Source organism: Salvelinus namaycush, chromosome 4 (assembly GCF_016432855.1).
Source record: "Salvelinus namaycush isolate Seneca chromosome 4, SaNama_1.0, whole genome shotgun sequence".
Taxonomy (NCBI): domain Eukaryota; kingdom Metazoa; phylum Chordata; class Actinopteri; order Salmoniformes; family Salmonidae; genus Salvelinus; species Salvelinus namaycush.
This window is the reverse complement of record NC_052310.1, coordinates 82,747,160-82,765,781: the sequence shown is the minus strand read 5'-3', so window position 1 is coordinate 82,765,781 and position 18,622 is coordinate 82,747,160. Positions and strand designations below refer to the sequence as shown.

Genomic DNA, 18,622 nt, shown 5'->3' with positions numbered 1-18,622 from the left:
GTGCACCAGTCCCTCCTGCAGCAAAGCACCCCCACAACATGATGCTGCCACCCTGTGCTTCACGGTTGGGATGGTGTTCTTCGGCTTGCAAGCCTCCCCCTTTTTCCTCCGAACATAACAATGGTCATTATGGCCAAACAGTTCTATTTTTGTTTCATCAGACCAGAGGACATTTCTCCAAAAAGTATGATCTTTGTCCGCATGTGCAGTTGCAAACTGTAGTCTGGATTTTTTATGGCGGTTTGTAGCAGTGGCTTCTTCCTTGCTGAGCTGCCTTTCAGGTTATGTCGATATAGGACTTGTTTTACTGTGGATAGATACGTTTGTACCCGTGTCCTCCAGCATCTTCACAAGGTCCTTTGCTGTTGTTCTAGGATTGATTTGCACTTTTCGCACCAAAGTACATTCATCTCTAGGAGACAGAACGCGTCTCCTTCCTGAGTGATATGACGGCTGCTTGGTCCCATGGTGTTTGTACAGATGAACGCGGAACCTTCAGGTGTTTGGAAATGTCTCCCAAGGATGAACCAGACTTGTGGAGGTCTTGGCTGATTTCTTTTGATTTTCTCATGATGTCAAGCAAAGAGTCACTGAGTTTGAAGGTAGGCCTTGAAATACATCCACAGTTACACCTCCAATTGACTCAAATGATGTCAATTAGCCTATCAGAAGCTTCTAAAGTCATGACATAATTTTCTGGAATTTTCCAAGCTGCTTAAAGGCACAGTCAACTAGTGTGTGTAAACTTCTGACCCACTGGAATTGTGATACTGTGAATTATAAGTGAAATAATCTGTCTGTAAACAATTGTTGGAAAAATTACTTGTCAGGCACAAAGTAGATGTCCTAACCGACTTGCCAAAACTATAGTTTGTTAACAAGAAATTTGTGGAGTGGTTGAAAAACAAGTTTTCATGACTTCAACCTAAGTGTATGTAAACTTCCGACTTCAACTGTAGATACACGCACACACACCAATTTACATTGCGATGTACAGGTAACTGTCAAAATAAAGGAAACGCCAACATAAATTGTCTTAATAGGGCCACTACGAGCCAGAACAGCTGCAAAGCACCGTGGCAAAGATTCTACAAGTGTCTGGAACTCTATTGGAGGGATGTGACACCATTCTTCCAAGAGAAATTCCATAATTTGGTGTTTTGTTGATGGTGGTGGTGAACGCTGTCGTCGCCGCCGCTCCAGAATCTCATAAGTGTTCAATTGGGTTGAGATCTGGTGACAGATGGCCATGGTTTACATAATTTTCATGCTCATCAAACCACTCGTGCCCTGTGGATGGGGGCATTGGCCTGCCCAGCATTTTTATACATGAACCTAAGCATGATGGGATGTCAATTGCATAATTAACACAGGAACCACACCTGTGTGTAAGCAACTGCTTTCAATATAAACTCAGCAAAAAAAGAAACAGCCGTCTTTCAAAGATAATTAGTAAAAATCCAAATAACTTCACAGATCTTCATTGTAAAAGGGTTTAAACACTGTTTCCCATGCTTGTTCAATGAACCATAAACAATTAATGAACATGCACTTGTGGAATGGTCGTTAAGACACTAACAGCTTACAGATGGTAGGCAATTAAGGTCACAGTTATGAAAACTTAGGACACTAAAGAGGCCATTCTACTGACTCTAGAAAAACACTGAAAGATGCCCAGGGTCCCTGCTCATCTGCGTGAATGTGCATTAGGCATGCTGCAAAGAGGTATGAGGACTGCAGATGTGGGCAGGGCAATAAATTGCAATGTCCGTACTGTGAGACGCCTAAGACATTGCTACAGGGAGACAGGACATGACAGCTGATCGTCCTCACAGGGGCAGACCACGTGTAACGACAGGTACAAGATGGCAACAACTGCCCAAGTTACGCCAGGAACGCACAATCCCTCCATCAGTGCTGAGACTGTCCGCAATATGCTGAGAGAGGCTGGACTGAGGGCTTGTAGGCCTGTTGTAAGGCAGGTCCTCACCAGATATCACCGGCAACAACGTCGCTGGACCAGACAGGACTGGTAAAAAGTGCTCTTCACTGACGAGTCACGGTTTTGTCTCACCGAGGGTGATGTTCGGATTCGCGTTTATCGTCGAAGGAATGAGCGTTACACTGAGGCCTGTACTCTGGAACGGAATCGATTTGGAGGTGGAGGGTCCGTCATGGTCTGGGGCGGTGTGTCACAGCATCATCGGACTGAGCTTGTTGTCATTGCAGGCAATCTCAACGCTGTGTGTTACAGGGAAGATATCCTCCTCCCTCATGTGGTACCCTTCCTGCAGACTCATCCTGACATGACCCTCCAGCATGACAATGCCACCAGCCATACTGCTCATTCTGTGTGTGATTGCCTGCAAGATAGGAATGTCAGTGTTCTGCCATGGCCAGCGAAGAGCCCGGATCTCAATCCCATTGAGCACGTCTGGAACCTGTTGGATCGGAGGGTGAGGGCTAGAGCCATTCCCCCCAGAAATGTCCGGGATTTTGCAGGTCCCTTGGTGTAAGAGTGGGGTAACACCTCACAGCAAGAACGGGCAAATCTGGTGCAGTGCTTAATGCAGCTGGTGGCCACACCAGATACTGACTGTTACTTTTGATTTTGACCCCCCCCCCCCCTTTGTTCAGGGACACATTATTCCATTTCTGTTAGTCACATGTCTGTGGAACTTGTTCAGTTTATGTCGGTTGTTGAATCTTGTTATGTTTATACAAATATTTACACATGCTAAGTTTGCTGAAAATAAACGCAGTTGACAGTGAGAGGACGTTTCTTTTTTTGCTTAGTATCCCTCATTTACTCAAGTGTTTCCTTTATGTTGGCAGTTACATGTAGTTCTCAGTTCTAAACGTGTATTCCATTATTCATCGGCTCTATGTAAACGCCACTTCTACATTTGGCACGGAATCATCTAATGTTCCACCCTGATTCTGTCGGCCATACGGTTTAGCTGACATGACATTATGTTTCAATTAGCAACAGTTCTGAACATTGAAACAAACTACCAAAACTAAAAAGAATGGCACATGGCCCTACATGAGCACTTGTACACTGCAATAAAATTCCAAACAGGCCCATTCAGATGTATTGCTCCATCATCCCTGTACCTAGGGAGACATAACTCTGTCTCAAGTACCATGGTGTGAAATCCCAACAGGTCACACTTCAAAATAGCAATCATGTTAGTACTTCCCCATCCTCTTCAAGGGAAACACTGTCAGGTGTGACGTGGGTGAAGGATCAACTCCACGTAGTCTATACCTTATTGCTTTTCTATTTCATTTAGGTCTGCTATTTTCTTATGAGTTTAATTCTTAGTTTGTTTCTTGTTGTGATTCTATGCAACTTGTTCTTATTTTGTATGTAACTTGGAGCTGTGGAAAGAAGTTCCTCTAGAAGGACAATAAATGTAATCGTCAAAACAAATCAAAGTCCTTTCCATGGAGATGTTTAGGCCAGTGAAGGGGTTGCAACTGAAAAACACCCTCCCATTTCTCTGGAATAGCCATTTACATTTACATTTGAGTAATTTAACAGATGCTCTTATCCTGACATTAGTGCATTCATCAGATAGACGATGACACTGTAGGCCCCTGGCTGTGCCAGCAGAGAAAAGCAGCTTGATGTTGAAAGGAAAAGGGTTGATGAAGAGAAAGGGAAGAGGTGACGGTAGAGGCCAAACTAGTCTTTGATCATCAGGCGTGGAGAAATGGCCTGGCTAATAAATCCTTTCGGCTTTATGTCCTCCTGACCTTCAGGCCCCGGACCCCAGGAAGAGTAGCCCAGGTGAACCCACAGTAGAGTAACACTCACACTGGGGCGTGAGGACCCACACTAAACAACACAGCAGAAAGCACCTCTACCTGGAACCACTGCTCATTGGCCTCTTGACCAGGAGCCATTACAGTGGTTTAAACACCATCTGTGCTGGCTTGGAAATGTTTTCACATTGTCCTTTGACGCACAGATCCAACCACTATGGTGGAGTACAGCTCAGCTCAGCAGTGTTATTAGAGGTCCACAGTGGTCAAGACAGCAGAAGCCACATTGAGATGATGTTAATATATACGGAGGCTGTCAACAGTGGTATGAGTCAGATCACTGGGCCAGCAGGCTTCTCTTCAGCTAGAGTAGACAAACTATGGAGTACAGCTGGGTGATATGGACCAAAGTCCATGTCACAATCAATTGACAGAATTATCACCATAACCATCAATTGAACGATAACAATGTGCACCAGTTACTTTTTATTGTGCTCCTGCTGCTAATGTTGTAGCTATCAAATTGTCCCGTTAGCAATAGTCCATATTAGCAGACTTACATTTTAAACTTCACATTCCTCTAGTAAAGGCAACTTATTGTTATTATCAATATCAGTAAAATGTCCTCGATATATGGTCAGTTTGGTCGGTATCGATCATTTTCAGTTTATCGTTCCAGCTCTAATATGAAGTAATGGGGTATGCATAAGGGGGAAAGGTTAGTATGTGACCTGGCTGAGAGGGTTGTTCAGACACCCAGAGGGTTGTTCAGACACCCAGAGGGTTGTTCAGACACCCAGAGGGTTGTTCAGACACCGAGGCCAAAAAGAGTGGACTACTAAAGTCTTGGGTTGGAGAGTGTTAGAAATTGAGTGGTGTAACTTCAGGCCAGGGGAGAGGCCAGGGGGGGCAGTGCGCTGTGCTGCGTTAGAGGTTTTCACATGGGAAACAAGACTGCAGCCTGCAAAAGCCATTATGTCCTGGGATTAATTTTCACCCCTACCTCATCACCCCCCTTTCCCATCCGACAGCCCATTCTCTTTATTACGCCAGCAGGGAAAGTTCTCCCCCTCTACCCTGTCCTCCATACAGAGAAGATATCATTCATAATAGGGTAGAGATGGATATGATTGAGACACTACTGTGGGGGCTTCATCTTAGTGATGTTGAACTAACAGCAGCAATGTCCTATCACACTAAACGGCTGACAGAATATCCTTACTCATTTTCCATGAGGTCCTTTCCAGCTAAGAAGACGATTGAAAAGTTAATATTTTTCAGAAAACTTCCCCTGTAAGATGTTAACGTTACCTTGTATAGATGTTAATGTTACCCTTTGAATGTATGTTTATATTTAAAGTAGTATAGATGTTTAATATAGATGTTAATATAGATGAATATAGATGTTTACATTACCTTTGAACGTGGTCCCCAGATGAGTCACCACTGAGTTCTTGTGGACTAATTTCATCTTGTCCTCCAGTGAGTGGATCTAGGAGAGAGAGAGTACAGTAGAAAAACATAACTCCCAGTGAGTGGATCTAGGAGAAAGAGAGAGAGTACAGTAGAAAAACATAACTCCCAGTGAGTGGATCTAGGAGAAAGAGAGAGAGTACAGTAGAAAAACATAACTCCCAGTGAGTGGATCTAGGAGAAAGAGAGAGAGTACAGTAGAAAAACATAACTCCCAGTGAGTGGATCTAGGAGAAAGAGAGAGTACAGTAGAAAAACATAACTCCCAGTGAGTGGATCTAGGAGAAAGAGAGAGAGTACAGTAGAAAAACATAACTCCCAGTGAGTGGATCTAGGAGAAAGAGAGTACAGTAGAAGACTAAAAAAGCATAGAATCAATAAAGGCATTCCTTTTCTGGTAACACTAAGTCTGCAAGTGTATATACATGCTTATAACAACTTCTGATGTGCTATACATACAGGCCTAGAAAGTGTTACCATTTTTATTCAAGTGGTTCTGTTCCTTTAAAATGACCTGTACTGACAGTCTGTGGGAGATGAATACTGGCCTGCTATGGTCATCCAGGGGTTAGTGAGTGAGAACGATCTGTCGACAACGTGTGTGAGAGAAAGTGTGTGTGTGGGAAGGAGCAGGGTAATTGCTTCTAAGGTTACAGCGAGAGTAAACAATGTTCTATGTAATGAAGTTAATCTAGAAAGAGACCAGCAGTCATTAAGGATGGCTGGAGGGTGAAACAGTTCTGGGAAGGAAGAGAGGAATACAGTGGTGCGGAATGAGGGATGTACTGTGAAGAAAGAGAAACCATGACAACTGATGCCCTTTTCCTACCAGTAGTACCAAGCTGTACTGGGCTAACCTGATAACACCACCAATACTGAACCAAGCTGTACTGGGCTAACCTGATAACACCACCAAGCTGTACTGGGCTAACCTGATAACACCACCAATACTGAACCAAGCTGTACTGGGCTAACCTGATAACACCACCACTACTGAACCAAGCTGTACTGGAGTAACCTGATAACACCACCACTACTGAACCAAGCTGTACTGGAGTAACCTGATAACACCACCACTACTGAACCAAGCTGTACTGGACTAACCTGATAACACCACCAATACTGAACCAAGCTGTACTGGGCTAACCTGATAACACCACCAATACTGAACCAAGCTGTACTGGACTAACCTGATAACACCACCAATACTGAACCAAGCTGTACTGGGCTAACCTGATAACACCACCAATACTGAACCAAGCTGTACTGGAGTAACCTGATAACACCACCACTACTGAACCAAGCTGTACTGGAGTAACCTGATAACACCACCACTACTGAACCAAGCTGTACTGGAGTAACCTGATACCACCACTACTGAACCAAGCTGTACTGGGCTAACCTGATAACACCGCCACAATTGCTGGAACCACAATGGAAAGTTCAATGTGAAAAGAACACTTCCAAGCCAGCAGAGTATGGTTCGGCTTGGTACCGTACTGTGATCACCCCTTGACACTAACCCTGTCGACAAAGTGCTGTTCCTTCAGCCTGGCCTCACTCAGCAGGGTGGTCTTCTCAGCTAGCTGGGCCTGCAGCTCCTCCACACCTATCTGTAACAACACAATCATCAATAACAGACATGAGTAACAAATCAATACAGACATTTAGGTCTGGTTTTAGACCTTCCTCCTAAATGAATGGGGAAATGGTTTTTGAATGGTTTCAGAGCCCCTTTGAAAAGATTTCCAATCTCAATGGGATTCACCAGGACAATGTATCAATAAAATTCATGTGACTTGACTAGGAGAATCATGTGAGTAAATCATGGATATATAGTGCAATACTTATAGGAAGTAGAGTGCTATTTGGGACGCAGACAATATCTCTGAGGGGGTTAATTGGGAACAGGGATGGAAGAGGTGTGTTCCAGACCTGGGGTCAGATAATATTCAGATATTTTATCTGGGCTTAATGGAGCACGCACAGACATGTACACACACAGGCACACATACAGAGAGGCGCACACCCACAGACAGACAAACAGACAGACAAACAGACAGACACACACACGAACAGGCGCACACACACACAGACAGACGCACACACACACAGACACACATGTTTTACTCCACAACTAAGCAGAAGATTAGTGAAACTAACTGTTCATCTCTGTTAGAACTATAACTTATAAAGGACCTGAGGGTAGGCCTACATCGACTGGCTTAACTTTCCACACTGAACCGGTAATCTTTCTTCCGTCAGACACATGGGTGTTTCAAATACAGGTCCACAGAGAGGTTGGGTCAACACAGTTGCAGTTGGTGTGGAGGCGTGTCTGTCTGTCTGTGTGTCCTTTGAGGGGGCGAGCAGGAAACTGTATTACTGTATTGCTTCAACAGAAACCCATTGTAAATGTCATCTATCCAATCCAAGCCTACTAAAAGACACCGTATTGAAACACAGGCTCCAGTCTATATAGACAAAATGGTGCCATTTGGGACTCGTACCATTAGTTTCTAGCATCTGCGCAGTCGGTGGCTGTGTCCCAAATACCACCCTATTCGCTTTATAGTGCACTACTTTTGGCCAGAGATCTATGGATCCTGGTCCAAAGTGGTGCACTAAATAGGGAATAGGGAGTCATTTGGGACACAGTCGGTGGGAAAATACCACAGATATTGCAACCTCTTGACATCCTGTCTGCGGGGGTAAATTAAATACAGTCTGTGTAAACCGGTTAACCTGTAGTGATGGGGGTGGCAATAGCCTCAAAGTTAAGATAGGCAGGCCAGTAACCAGAGGGTTGCCGGTTTGAATCTGTCAGGAGTGAGCCAAGCAACCAGTGGGCGGTGGTATTTAACCCACAAACTGCTCTGCGGCTAATGCTACTGTATTTTGCTAGCTGTGCTGCTAGCTTCACCCTGTAAACATGGATGAACTGAGATACTGTACCTCTCCACTGGCGCTGTGGGTCCTTGCCTGCAGGTCCTCCAGCTTTTTCTGTACCTGACACACTACGTCCCCCATCTCCTCCTCTCGACTCTGACGGGAAGAACAGGAAAATCACAACTAGTCATTTCCTACAGTGTTTCATCTCTTACAAAATACTCAAAAACGGCATTAGTTTCCAAAAACATCCCCCTTTTCTTCTTTTTGTCAATATTGTTTTATAAAGTTCTTTGTCTGCACATTTTATTTGTTGTAGTTCCATTTATTTTGTCACAAATATTTCAGCTAAAAGCCCTTCAGTGTGGATCAGTGTAGTCTGATATCACAGTATTGTCAGTCTGTGTGTTACTCTACATCAGGCCTCCTTACTTTAATTATGTCTGGTGATGAGTGGGAGAAGACAGCTTTTACTTTAGTTTACTTAGCTGAGCAAAGCCAATCCTCAACAACTTATTTTTCCTGATGAAATCTATGAGGAAAAAAACAACTATTACAAATTACTTTAAGTTGACGGAAATGTGATGAGCTGAGAATTCTCTGCTTTGAAACCACTTATTTACCCCCTTGACAGTTAAGATGGGGAGAAAATCAGAGCTGTAAATTGTTTAACCTGTAGCCAAGGCTTTATAGCCTTTATGGTTAATTATGGCTGGCATTGGTAACAATATCAATGTTGCCATCTTTACGAGGGCATAGCTGGACAAGGCAATGTGAATGACTTAAAACTAGGCTAAAATTGTCCAGAGTTTTAGTCGACTGATAATAACTAAAACTAACGAAGGATGACATTACTAAAATGTGACGAAGACTAAAAAGAATTTAAGACTAAATCTAAAATAGCTGCCAAAATGAAGACTGCTAGAGACTGACAGGAGGAGGTGGTTCCATGTCAGTACTAGTTTCATGAGGATGGGTGGAGTACATGTACTTTTCCTTTAAAGTTCAAAGCTGAAACATATGTCAGGAACTGATAGGAGTTTCCGTATGATAGTGCGGACTAGTGTTTTCACAATACTTGTATCACAATACTCTGAGAATCATGGCATGGAAACAAACCAGGAAGCGGACAGATTATTCTGAGGAAAACCGTCTTAATGTTGGGCCAGTAACTCCTACTTGTAATCTACTTTCTAAAAGCAAACCAGTTAGTCTGTGTATAATGATTAATGTCAATAGTCTAATCTAACCCTATACGTTAAATTACACGGTCTACGTAGCTACACAGTAATAGCTGTAGTAATAAAGTTCAAGTTACATAGGAACTACAATATAATTACATTGTGTTATTCATTCGTACTGTACCTGGAGGACCTGCTCATATCGTTGGACCGTTCTGTTTAAGTCATCATCTTTCTGGGCGATCACCTTCTGGAGCTGATTGGTCTCCTCCCGATGGCTGTCCATAAGCTCCACCTCCACGCTCTGGGCCTTCCCTGGTTGGTGGAGAAGAGAGGAGAAGTGAGGAAAGAGATTGAGGAGTGCTGATATAGGATCAGTTTGGCCTTTTAGATCGAATGAAATTGTATTAGTTACATGCGCCGAATAGAACAGGTTTGATCATTTGATCTAACCTTACAGTGAAACGCTTACTTACAAGCCCCTAAATGACAGTGCAGTGTAAAAAAAAATACAGATCAGAATAAGAAATAAAAGTAACAAGTAATTATAGAGCAGCAGTAAAAAACAAACTATATATATATATAAAACACTTAAACAACACAATGTAACTCCAAGTCAATCACACTTCTGTGAAATCAAACTGTCCACTTAGGAAGCAACACTGATTGACAATAAATTTCACATGCTGTTGTGCAAATGGAATAGACAAAAAGTGGAAATTATAGGCAATTAGCAAGACACCCCCAATAAAGGACTGGTTCTGCAGGTGGTGACCACAGACCACTTCTCAGTTCCTATGCTTCCTGGCTGATGTTTTGGTCACTTTTGAATGCTGGCGGTGCTTTCACTCTACTGGTAGCATGAGACGGAGTCTACAACCCACACAAGTGGCTCAAGTAGTGCAGCTCATCCAGGATGGCACATCAATGCGAGCTGTGGCAAGAAGGTTTGCTGTGTCTGTCAGCGTAGTGTCCAGAGCATGGAGGCGCTACCAGGAGACAGGCCAGTACATCAGGAGACGTGGAGGAGGCCGTAGGAGGGCAACAACCCAGCAGCAGGACCGCTACCTCCACCTTTGTGCAAGGAGGGGCACTGCCAGAGCCCTGCAAAATGACCTCCAGCAGGCCACAAATGTGCATGTGTCAGCATATGGTCTCACAAGGGGTCTTAGGATCTCATCTCGGTACCTAATGGCAGTCAGGCTACCTCTGGCGAGCACATGGAGGGCTGTGCGGCCCCACAAAGAAATGCCACCCCACACCATGACTGACCCACCGCCAAACCGGTCATATTGGAGGATGTTGCAGGCAGCAGAACGTTCTCCACGGCGTCTCCAGACTCTGTCACATCTGTCACATGTGCTCATGTGCTCAGTGTGAACCTGCTTTCATCTGTGAAGAGCACAGGGCGCCAGTGGCGAATTTGCCAATCTTGGTGTTCTCTGGCAAATGCCAAACGTCCTGCACGGTGTTGGGCTGTAAGCACAACCCCCACCTGTGGACGTCGGGCCCTCATACCACCCTCATGGAGTCTGTTTCTGACCGTTTGAGCAGACACATGCACATTTGTGGCCTGCTGGAGGTCATTTTGCAGGGCTCTGGCAGTGCCCCTCCTTGCACAAAGGCGGAGGTAGCGGTCCTGCTGCTGGGTTGTTGCCCTCCTACGGCCTCCTCCACGTCCTGGTAGCGCCTCCATGCTCTGGACACTACGCTGACAGACACAGCAAACCTTCTTGCCACAGCTCGCATTGATGTGCCATCCTGGATGAGCTGCACTACTTGAGCCACTTGTGTGGGTTGTAGACTCCGTCTCATGCTACCAGTAGAGTGAAAGCACCGCCAGCATTCAAAAGTGACCAAAACATCAGCCAGGAAGCATAGGAACTGAGAAGTGGTCTGTGGTCACCACCTGCAGAACCAGTCCTTTATTGGGGGGTGTCTTGCTAATTGCCTATAATTTCCACTTTTTGTCTATTCCATTTGCACAACAGCATGTGAAATTTATTGTCAATCAGTGTTGCTTCCTAAGTGGACATTTTGATTTCACAGAAGTGTGATTGACTTGGAGTTACATTGTGTTGTTTAAGTGTTCCCTTTATTTTTTTGAGCAGTGTATATACACACACACACACACACACACACAGGGGGGTGCCGGTACAGAGTCAATGTGCGGGGGAACTGGTTAGTTGAGGTAGTATGTACATGTAGGTAGAGTTAATTAAAGTGACTATGCATAGATGACAACAGAGAGTGGCAGTGGTGTGGAGGGGGGGCAAAGCGAAGTCTGGGTAGCCATTTGACTAGATGTTCAGGAGTCTTACGGCTTGGGGGATAGAATAAGCTGTTGAGAAGCCTCTTGGACCTAGACTTGGCGCTCCAGTAGCGCTTGCCGTGTAGTAGCAGGGAGAACAGTCTATGACTAGGGTGGCTGGAGTCTGACAATTTTTAGGGCCTTCCTCTGACACCGTCTGGTAAAGAAGTCCTGGATGGCAGGAAGCTTGGCCCTAGTGAAGTACTGGGCCGTTCGCACTACCCTCTGTAGTGCCTTGCGGTCGGAGGCCGAGCAGTTGCCATACCAGGCAGTGATGCAACCAGTCAGGATGCTCTCAATGGTGCAGCTGTAGAGCCTTTTGAGGATCTAAGGACCCATGCCAAATCTTTTCAGTCTCCTTAGGGGGAATATGGTTTGTCGTGCCCGCTTCACGACTGTCATGGTGTGCTTGGACCATGCTAGTTTGTTGGTGATGTGGACACCAAGGAACTTGAAGCTCTCAACCTGCTCCACTGTAGCCCAGTCAATGAGAATGTGCTCAGTCCTCTTGGTCCTCTTTTTCCTGTAGTCCACAATCATCTCCTTTTGTCTTGATCACGTTGAGGGAGATGTTGTCCTGGAACCACACGGCCAGGTCTCTTACCTCCTCCCTATAGGCTGTCTCGTCGTTGTTGGTGATCAGGCCTACCACTGTTGTGTCATCAGCAAATTTAATGATGGTGTTGTAGTCGTGCCTGGCCATGCAGTCATGAGTGAACAGGGAGTACAGGAGGGGACTGAGCACGCACCCCTGAGTGGTCGCTGTGTTGAGGATCAGCGTGGCGGATGTGTTGTTACCTACCCTTACCACCTGGGGGCAGCCCGTCAGGAAGTCCAGGATCCAGTTGCAGAGGGAGGTGTTTAGTCCCAGGGTCCTTAGCTTAGTGATGAGCTTTGAGGGCACTATGGTGTTGAACGCTGAGCTGTAGTCAATGAATAGCATTCTCACGTAGGTGTTTCTTTTGTCCAGGTGGGAAAGGGCAGTGTGGAGTGCAATAGAGATTGCATCATCTGTGGATCTGTTGGTGCGGTATGCAAATTGGAGTGGGTCTAGGGTGTCTGGGATAACGGTGTTGATGTGGGCCATGACCAGCCTTTCAAAGCACTTCATGGCTAGAGACGTGAGTGCTACGGGTTGGTAGTCATTTAGGCAGGTTACCTTAGTGTTCTTGGGCACAGGCACTATGGTGGTCTGCTTAAAACATGTTGGTATTACAGACACGGACAGGGAGAAGTTGAAAATGTCAGTGAGAAAAAACAAACAAAAAAAGACACTTGCTAGTTGGTCAGCGCATGCTCGCAGTACACGTCCTGGTAATCCTTCTGGCCCTGCGGCCTTGTGAATTACTCACAACGGCTGCGGAGAGCGTGATCACGCAGCTGGTGCTCTCATGCCCGCTTAAGAGTTATTTGCCTCGAAGCGAGCACAGAAGTAGTTTAGCTCGTCCGGTAGGCTCATGTCACTGGGCAGCTCTCAGCTGTGCTTCCCTTTGTAGTCTAATGGTTTGCAGGCCATGCCACATCCGATGACCGTCAGAGCCGGTGTAGTACGATTCGATCTTAGTCCTGTATTGATGCTTTGCATGTTTGATGGTTCGTCAGAGGGCATAGCGGATTTCTTATAAGCTTCCGGGTTAGAGTCCTGCTCCATGAAAGCGGCAGCTCTAGCCTTTAGCTCAGTGCAGATTCTGCCTGTAATCCATGGCTCCTGGTTGGGGTATGGACGTACGGTCACCGTGGGGACGACGTCATCGATGCAGTTATTGATGAAGCCAATGACAGATGACGTGTACTCCTCAATGCCATTGGAGGAATTCCGGAACATATTCCAGTCTGTGCTAGCAAAAGAGTCCTGTAGCTTAGCATCTGCTTCATCTGACCACATGATCATACTGAAAAGGATGAAATGGACAAGAGGGACCTGATGCGCAATCAGATTTAACACTCCTACTCTGAGGCGCCTTTTGAATACGGGCCCAGAATCTAAGCACGAAGTAGACCTTGAAATTCACATATTCAAAACCAGTCACTCACTTCCGCTATTGGAATGCAGTGTGAATGACTGGACTACAGTGAAAACATATGGTGATTCATTCAGAAAGAGACCGTTTCTTAACCTCCATTTCACCCCTATTGTTCTGTCTGAAAAGTCACTCATCTATCAAATTAATTTCATTTAATTTTGAAAAAAATATACAAATGAGTCCTACACTTTCATGTACGTGGATTTTACTCAACTCCACACATTCATGACAAATGATAAAACAACTAAGAATTTGTATTGGCGAAGTTTGAGAGTATTGTTAGACTATAAACTAACAACTTAAACCATTTGTCACACAAAACAAATTTACTTTTGAAACATAATGATTTAATATTGTATATTCATTTTTAAGTGTTTTGGGCAGTGACAGTCTCAATGGTAATAGTAACATATAAGTAGCTAGAAGCATAAACCAAAAAAACCTGGTGAGGTGCTGACTAATAGAAAGTGAACTGTAGAAAAAGAAAGCTAGGACTTTATTTCTCTAAAGTTTCAATGGTAATACAGTGTCTCATCATGCAACGGCATGTCAGAAAACGGATTCCCTCTCACCAATGGTCTCCTTCACTGCAGCAGTCAGCTCTTGTTCTTTCAAAGCCATCTGTGTGTTGAACTCCCTCATCAGCTGCTTCAGGGACGAGTTGTGCTTCATCTCCAGATCTTCAACCTCAAGCCTGTTCGATGGGGGAGAATAACAAAATACAGTATGATGGAGAGAAAACACAGAGGAAGTACCACAAAGACAGAATTTGAAAGTAAAAACAAGAATAATAGAAAGGGAAGTGAACGCAATTATTTTCTGAACTCAACTGACAAAGGGCTTTCTAAACAATTGTATTTGTTTGATTGATTGTTTGACTACACTAAGGCAGAACATTAGGTCAAACTTACATGATTTTCTTCTCGTTCTCTTGGGTCAACTCTTTCTTCACATACTCCAGGTCTTGCTGGTGTTCCTTCCTTAGGGTTCGCAGGTATTTCTGTAGCTTTTGCTTCTCCTGCACCGCCTCCGTAAGCTTATTCTGCATGGACGACAGAGATTCAGCATCCCCATCTTCCTGCGTCAGAGAGTGGATCTCTTTGTCTGCTGTAAGACTCTTGGTTTGCTCTGCAGTGCAATGCGCCACGACCTCCACTGCATTCTGACCCTGTGTTTCTAAGCGAGCCAATTCTGTATTTTGCTGTTCAATCAGTGCAGTCTTCTCAAGCAGATCTTCCTTGAGGCGGCTGATTTCAGCCAGAAGGTTGACTTTCTCCTCCTCCACTTCCTTGAGCTTCATCTCAACTTTAAGCCTCGAGACGGTCTCATCTGCTTTGGTCTGCTCCTGGTTCGAAACATCTCTCCGATACGACAATAACTTTCCCTCGTACATGTTCTTTGAGCTCTCTTTCGCAAGTCTCTCGTCATTCCGAAGCTGCTCAAGATGCTTTTCTTGTTCTTCCTTACACTTGGCTAGGGCTTTCTCCTGGTTCAAAATGTCTTTCTGAAGCAACGATAGCTTTTCCTCGTACATGTCCTTCAAACTCTGTAAAGAGCTCTCTTTTTCCAGTCTCTCATCACTATGAATTTGCTCAATGTGTTTCTCCTGTTCTTCCTTCATCTTGGCCATGGCTTCCTCGAGGGATTTTCCTTTCTCCTCCAGGGTTTCCTCCCCCTGCTTTTCTGTCGCTTTGTCTACCTTGGTCTCTTCCAACTGTGTCCGAAGGGCTTTGACAGTCTTTTCCTTCTCCTCGAGTTGTGAGGTCAACTGTTTCCGAATCTGGCTGATTTTCTGCTCAGCTTTCTTCTTCAGCTCAGCCACTTTCCCAGCATTGTCTTTTGACAACTTCTCTTCAGCCACCTTCAGACTCTCATCCTTTGTCTCAAGAATCTCAGCCTTCGTCTTGTCAAAGGCTTCCCTCTGCCGCTCCAGCTCTTTTTTCAAAGTGTGGTTCTCTCTCTCCATGGACTGCCATTTCTCCTCTGTTACCTGGACTAGAGTTCCATTCTGGGTTCTGAACTGCTCCTGAGTCTGTTGTAGACGCTCTGTGAGCTCTCGTTTCTCACGCTCCCTGATACTGTGCTGCTGCTTCAGGTCAGCAGTTAGCTGCTCACTCTCCTTTGTCTTGAGGACCAACTGATCTTTCAGCTCAATTAGTCGGCTGTTGCAGCTCTCCACCTCCAAAGTAAGGGCATTGACTTTCTGCTCCTTTTTACTCAAGACTTGGTCCATCTCTGACTTGCTAATGGACTGATTGTCAATGCTGGCCATCAGCCTCTGTAAGGCCTCGTCCTTCTCAGAGATCTGTTTCTCCATATCATCATGTCTGGTCTGCAGAGACTTGACAGTATTGTGGTTCTGAGAGAACTTGGACTCTGCTTTCCTCTTGAACTCCGTGAGGTTGTTCTTGAAGGCGTCGGCCTGCTCCACTGCATATTTCTTCTCTTTCTCTAGTCTGTCAATGGTCTCCGCCATTAGGCAAACAAGCCTCTCTCTCTCCTCCTTGTGCTGCTGATCAAGCAGTGATATGTCTTCATCCTTCCCCGTAAGGCTACCTGCTAACTGGGTCTTCAAGTCGTTTATGATACTCTCCAAGTTGCTGATATACACCACATTTGTTTTGACATTCTCTGAGATTGTTTGGTTTTCCTCACTGAGCTGTTCGATGCAAATTACTTTTTCTGAGAGCGCTTGGGAGTGATTTTCAGCCTCCCTCTGTAGAGACTCCCTCTCAGCAGTTAAGGCTTTGATATCATCTTTGTGTACATTTAGTTGAACAGTAATCTGCTCTAGTGAACTGCATAGGTTCTTTTTCCCCTCTGTACTCTGCTGGAGTTGCTTCTCCAAAGTGTGTATCCTGTCAACCTTTGTAAGGATAACGTTTTTAAGATGTGCTATCTTCTTCTGATTACCCAGAACCCGGTCTTTCAGCTCGCTCACTCTGCTCTCGACTCGTTCAGAGAGCTCCTTCGTACCATCTTCGATACTTGCCTCAATGTCCCGGCAGTAACGCATTAATTCCTTGCTGATCCCAGCGAACTGCTTCTGCATTTCGTTTTCCTTGACTTCTAGTTGAAGAGAATGTTGTTCAAGTCTCCTCTGAACTGCCTCCCCTTCCTTACCCTTAGAAGCCTCAAGAGCTTGAAGCTGCTTCTCAGTGTCTACAAACCTCTCAGACAGAGACTTGAGCTTCTCTCTTGCCTTATTCTCAGTCTTGTTCAGCTGATCCTGGAAGGAGTTCCTCTCATTAAGAGCAGTGTTTAGATTCCTCTCGACCACCTCCATTTGCTTTTTGAACATTGTCTCAGCTTGAGATAAACTCTCCATCTTGACTGCGGCTTCCTTCAGTTCGGCCTGCAGTTTCTGCACAGTGGTCTGTCTCATCACCAACTCTTCCTTCAAGTCCTTCACAACTTGCTCTTTTTCTTCCATGGTGGTTCCAAGCTGCTGGTTGACCTCCTCCACTTCCTGTATCTTCTCCTGTAGTATTTGTGTGTATTTCTCCTGCATTTCTTCTTCCTGTTGTCCCATCTTTTCCTGCCAATGATTCTCAAGCTTTTCCTTCTCTTGCTTATGGACTTCACACATCTTCTCTAGTTCATCCTTGTGATTGGACTCAAGCTGGTACATAACACTGCTCAGGCCTTCTGAACTTGTCTGAGACTCCAGGAAGTTTTCTTTAAGTTTTTGTTCTTTCTGCTGTAGCTCTGACTCCTTCTTCGACAGTTGCTTTTTCAAAGATTCGTTTTGCTCCTGAAGCTTCTTCTTAAATTTATCCTGCATCTCTTTGGTCTTAGTTTTAAAATTTTCCATCTTTGTCTCCTGTGATTTCCACTTGGCCTCCATGTCTTTCTTAATGTTGTCCACCTTCTTCTCATGAGCAGCCTTCTGGTCCTCCAGGTGTTTCTTTAGTCGTTTTTCTTCCTCTTGCTTAGTGTTCAGTTCGTCAGTGTAAGATTTATCCTGTTCAGAGAGCTCCTTCTTAGCCTGCTGCAACTGCTTCTCTAGCTCTTCAAGCTCCTGTACCTTTTGTTGAAGAGAGTCCTCTTTCTGCTGGCAGTCACTTTGAGTTGTTTCCAGTTTATGCACAAAATCTTTTAATTGACTCCTGCACTCTGAGAGTTCATCTCTAATCTTACTGAGTTGAGCATTAGATTTCTCAAGGCCCTTCTTTTCTGATTGGGCCTGCTTTAAACTCTTTCTAAGCTCCTCCAATTCTTTAACCTTCACATTCCTGTCTTGAAGAACCATCTTGGACTCTTCTTTCAGGCTTTTCTCACAGACAAGTTGAGCCTCAAGCTCTTTCTCTTTCTCCTTCAGCACTATGGTCAACTTGTTGAGTTCGTCTTTTAGCATCTTCTCCATTCCTCCCAGGGACTGCTCATGCTGCAGCTTGATCTCCTCGATATCTGTACTGTGCTTGGTCAGCACCTCCTGCAGCCTCTGCTCCAACTCCTGCCTGGCTGACCCACCAGCATTTTCAACTGCATCCAGTCTCTCCTCAAGAACCTGTTTGATCCTCAACACCTCCTGGAGCTCAAAGGAAAGGGCTTCCAGCTGAGTCTGTTTCACATCCAGCTTCTCCACTGTCTTCTGGTTCATTTCCTCTTCATGGGCTTGTAACTGGACCTCTTTCTCCTTCAAGATGGTCTCCACTTCAGCTCTGTGTTTTGCCCTGAGCTCCTCCATAGCAGCATTGTGTTGGGCTAAGGCCTCCTGATGCAGCTCTAACTTGTGCTTCTCCATCTCCTCGCAGTGCTTCTCCTCTAGTGCAGTCACCTCGTCCTTGTGTTTCTTCCTTAGCTCCTCCATCGGAGTAGAGAGGTCATCTGTTGATGGAACTGATCCAGGTTGGGAGTACTTTTCCAGAGAGCTCTCGAGTTCCAGTATTCTCTGTAATGAGATGTGCAGTATGTTTTGTATGTTTGCCATAGAATCAACCAACAATTGTATAGCTTGTAATTACAGTAGA

At 45.0% G+C, this 18,622-nt stretch overlaps 1 protein-coding gene across 1 annotated transcript in view; it reads right to left on the bottom strand.

Annotated features, from left to right (window-relative positions):
* LOC120046865 (golgin subfamily A member 4-like) overlaps positions 1-18,622 on the bottom strand; it is a 62,426-nt gene that overhangs the window by 9,285 nt on the left and 34,519 nt on the right. The window contains exons 14-19 of the mRNA XM_038992440.1: positions 14,561-18,543; positions 14,222-14,343; positions 9,499-9,629; positions 8,200-8,289; positions 6,768-6,857; positions 5,188-5,263 (exon numbers count right to left, since the gene is read on the bottom strand). Coding sequence (XP_038848368.1) covers positions 5,188-5,263; positions 6,768-6,857; positions 8,200-8,289; positions 9,499-9,629; positions 14,222-14,343; positions 14,561-18,543 — 4,492 coding nt within the window. The remainder of the gene's footprint in view (positions 1-5,187; positions 5,264-6,767; positions 6,858-8,199; positions 8,290-9,498; positions 9,630-14,221; positions 14,344-14,560; positions 18,544-18,622) is intronic.